The 4,373-nt window shown below is 27.3% G+C and overlaps 2 protein-coding genes across 2 annotated transcripts in view; one reads left to right on the top strand and one right to left on the bottom strand.

Moving 5' to 3' along the window:
* LOC111437539 (gamma aminobutyrate transaminase 1, mitochondrial-like) overlaps nucleotides 1–4,373 on the bottom strand; it is a 12,978-nt gene that overhangs the window by 2,498 nt on the left and 6,107 nt on the right. The window contains exon 20 of the mRNA XM_023075550.1: nucleotides 4,236–4,352. The gene's annotated coding sequence lies outside the window, so the exon portion shown is untranslated. The remainder of the gene's footprint in view (nucleotides 1–4,235; nucleotides 4,353–4,373) is intronic.
* Nucleotides 2,741–4,373, top strand: part of LOC111437549 — an 8,717-nt gene continuing 7,084 nt past the window's right edge. The window contains exons 1-2 of the mRNA XM_023075558.1: nucleotides 2,741–2,818; nucleotides 3,882–3,968. Coding sequence (XP_022931326.1) covers nucleotides 2,741–2,818; nucleotides 3,882–3,968 — 165 coding nt within the window. The remainder of the gene's footprint in view (nucleotides 2,819–3,881; nucleotides 3,969–4,373) is intronic.

The following is a 4,373-nucleotide window of genomic DNA, read 5'->3' as shown; positions in this document are numbered from 1 at the left end:
GTTTTTTTTTTTTTTTTTTTTGTAAAGTATTTTATTTAAATTTAATTTTTTAATTATTAGTTATCAAGAAGGACAAAATCACCCCTCACGCCCAACAGTCCATAACAACCCTACAACACGATCATATTACCTATTTGACCTGAACTAGTTACGATCCTAAAAACTAAGTTTCGCCGAAAATAAATCTGTAATTAAACATTTTGTAACCGTAATTTCATATTCTCCTAGTCACCATCGACCATAAATGTAACTTTTATTTACTCGATTTTATATATTTTAAAATTATTATTTTTTGGTTTACATATTTTTTATATTTTCCTTTTTTTAAAAGGAAAAATAAAGGGATAGGCTTTTTGGTCACAAAGTGGCGGTCAGAAGCGTAGGCAAATTGGACCGACCAAACCGCCCATTGTATGCGTGCTAACATGACGCCACAGTCCTTCCTTTCCCCCTGATATCGACCTCTGCAATTTCTTCTCGCTTTTCACATTCCCACCCCTCTACTTTATTTATATTACATTTCTTCCCCCCACCACAATTTTTTTTAACCCTCTGTTCTTTTCTAAATTGCTTTCACAACCCCATCAATTCTAAATTTCGAATTTTAACCTCAAATTTTTAACCATTTTTAATTTATACCCTTAACCTGGATTACTCTAAAATCTAATAGAATGTGTAAATTTAAATTTTAAATTTTCATAAATAACTAGAAAAAAAAAAAATTGAGCCAATAGAAAATCACTTTATTAGTAGACGTGGGACTTTCATCCTCTAACAAACTGAACAAGTTAGTGCTGCTATCTTTGCATTGGTCCAAAATATATATATATATATATTTATTTATTTATTTTCCTTATATGAATTAGGCATTTTTATAATTAATGAGTGGATATCCAATTAAGTAAATCAAGGGTCATTATCCAAACAGCCCGTAAGCAAATTTTTATAACGTAACGTTTTCTCACACCCAAACATCTCTTTCTGCAATTAACAACTTTATTTTTCCTTAAAAAATTATATAGAAAAAATAAAAATAAAATAATAAAAATAATAATAAATAGAAGGAAAATGGTGGGACTTGGTCACTTAAATAAAATTTATTTTTCTTAGCTGTATGAATAAAACCATTAACATGATAAGATAATTAAATACAATTAAAAAAACAATTAAAGAATTAAAAACAATGTCTTTGTCGATTTAATGATTTATACCTAATTAATTTATTGATTTATCTATAAAAACTTTATTTAATTTTAAAAATAATTTCACTATAACGACTAAATCGTTGTAGATTTTAAAAAACATAGATTAAATTATTATATACTAAATTTTACAAGACATAGATTAAAGAATAACGGTGGGCTTAATATATTTATAAATATTTTTGTTTTAAAAGAAAAATAACATAAAAAGAAAAGAAAAAAGAAATTCAATTTTCAAGGAGTTTGATTAAAGAATGTCTTGGGAAGTTTGACTTTAAATTGGGCATAATTAGCAATTACAAAGATTGGGAGGGGTATTTATGGAAAATTAGGTCAAATTAATACGCTACTTTTTCAATTTCTTTTATACAATCTTGGCGTCTTTGAAAATTATTTTACGTAAAAAGGGCTTAAGAGTCGGTTTTCACCAAACTAAAAATAAAAAATAAAAATAAAAAATGCTTTTGAATCTCTCTAATATTCTTTGACTATTACAATTCTACCCTCCAAAGAGTTTTTACTCGTTGACCGAGTCAACTTTAGTAATTTTTATTTTTAAGTTCATTAAAAATATTATTTTGAGTTTTTTTTTTTAATATAATCTTGTTAGGATCAAATTAAACTTAAATTTAGCTCACTAAATAAAATTAATTTTATTATTTATATATTTAATTAAATTATAGAATCATGGTACATAAATATAACTTTAGTTAATACGAGACAAAAATATATGTCGCTATCATATAGTTATATGTCTCAAATCTTAATCCAAATAATTCTTATAAGATTTTTTTAAATAAAAGTTTATTTTTGGATACTTTGTACTATAAATCATCAATTATTAATCAGATTAATACGTGTGGGACGTGCATGCCAAATTCTACCATTCAATATAAAAAACAAAATAATTATTATTATTATATTTTGAGCAATATATTTTATTTCGACTCTTAAATTTTTTAAAATAAATAGATTTATTATTGTACATTGTGTCAGCTCTTTTAATTTTTCTAATATTTATTTGTAACATAATAATGTAATATTTTATAACTACGGTAACAAAGTTTAAAAAATAAAATTACTAAAATGTAGTGGGTCAGTGCTGAATAATAATAATACTGTATTTAAAAGAAGGGGAAAAAGTCAGCCTTTGACAGTTGACTGCCAGTGTGTACAAATGGGTATCCACGTCGGCAAATTGGTCCAATAGGTTAGGCGGCATGCGGTGGACGTGGTCAAGTGGAGGTTGACACGTGGAAATTTTCTAGATGCCAAGTGGAAGGAAGAGTCAACTTCGTATGAATACTTCAAGCAAGTTGTTTGAACTTGATTGAAATTTTCATTAATTTCTAGAATTAATCGTAACATTATGATATTAATTTAAAAGAAATTGAAAATAGTTTTAAAAAAAATAAAAAACAAAAATTGAATTTACATGAAAATTGTACAAAAATATTTAAATTAAATTAAATTAAATTAAAATTAAAATAATCTTATAATTTAATTAAATTATAAAGTATGGAATAGGGGCATTAGTGATGGATGGGGCACACCACATAACAAATTTCCTTCTAGTGAAGGAGTGGGTCATGGAGGAATGCAAAAGCTTGGGGAAGGCATAATTATTAAATATTTTTAAATTTGTTGGCAAATATTTTATTTATTTATTTATTTATTTATTTATTTTGGATGTTCATCATATTACCAAAACTTTTAATAGGCACAAAAACAAACAAAATGTTTTGGTGTCTCTCTTCCCTTTTTGGTTTTGTTCTCTTTTCAATAATGGTTGTCAAGAATTTTTTATTTTATTTTATTTTTTTATTTTAGATAAAATACATTTATCGCATTATTGGTTTATTGGTTTGATCTTTATTTTACCGCACATAATATGAATCAAGATATCTCAATCATGTCACAGAATTATCGAGTTTTATTTATACAATAAAGGATTTAGGATATTGTGGTTTCATTTATTCTTAAAAGATTATAAATTTACCATGGTTTGTAATTTAGAATAATTGTATTTCATTCATGTATTTTAACATTTTTTATTTACTTTAAAGTTATATTTACGTAGTCATTAATTATAGTTATAAAATATACCTCTGGCTAATTAAGATTATAAAATATACAAGTTTCTTGGAATGTCAAAGTCTCATTTGCAGGCTATATAAACTCAGGTAAATTATATTTGCGGAAGATACTTGGTTAGCCAATGATTAAGTTTCTTTGTAATCTTATATAGTTTAGATTGCATGTTAAGAATCATTCAAGCTTGTCATAATTAATTTTGTTTGTGAAGAAATTCGAATCTCAAATAAGTGTTATTGTCTTGAGATATTTGATCAACAATTTTTTTTTTTTTTATCATTTAAATTTAATATGATCAATCTTACTTGGAGAGTGATTAAAATCTTAATCAACAGTAGAGTCGGAATCGTGCTTTTATGGTAGGATTTCTTATCATATTTGGTATTAGAGCTTTTGTGGTTGGTTCCTTATTAAATGCAAAATATAATTAAACTTTAATGCGAAAGAATTTAGAGACGTTAATAGGGTGAAAGTAAAAGAAAAATGTGAATTTAATAAACATCTTCATCACTTCTCGAAGAAACTTTGCCTGAAATCAAGCATCGAATCTCCAATAACAGATTTCTTGAGGAAGAAAAGGGGTAGATTGCAGCAATGGCGGATTCAGTGCTGGGAATTGTTGCAGCTGCAGCCATCACGTTCTACGCCGTAAGCTTATCAGAGCATCGAGAGGTACCATTCTTTCTTCTTTGTTTTCCTGTCATCTCAAGCCCTAGCTTTCGTATTGCAGTCATATACAGGATGCTAATGCTTTCTATGCTTTTACTTTAAGTGTCTGATTTCAATCTCTATTTGTTTTGGCATATGTTTGGTACTTTTTAGACCTAGAATTATTGAACCAATTAATGGCTTTTAAATTGGGGGAATGTGAAGAAATCATTCAGAGATTTGGATGAACAGAGGATGAGAAAGGAGGGTTTAAGATGACTTCAAGATCACGAGAGAGTCGAGCAAGGAAGGCTAAGAACGTAAAAGAACTTTTTATTCAACATTGCCTTAAGAATCTAGCTGTTGAGTGACATTTCTCACAGCATCCAAGGCTTTTCTACATACTTTTGGGGGGGGGGGGGGGGTCCA

This window comes from Cucurbita moschata, unplaced genomic scaffold (assembly GCF_002738365.1).
Source record: "Cucurbita moschata cultivar Rifu unplaced genomic scaffold, Cmos_1.0 Cmo_Scf00064, whole genome shotgun sequence".
NCBI lineage: Eukaryota > Viridiplantae > Streptophyta > Magnoliopsida > Cucurbitales > Cucurbitaceae > Cucurbita > Cucurbita moschata.
The sequence above is the reverse complement of the archived record's forward strand: the minus strand, read 5'-3'. Positions and strand labels throughout refer to the sequence as shown.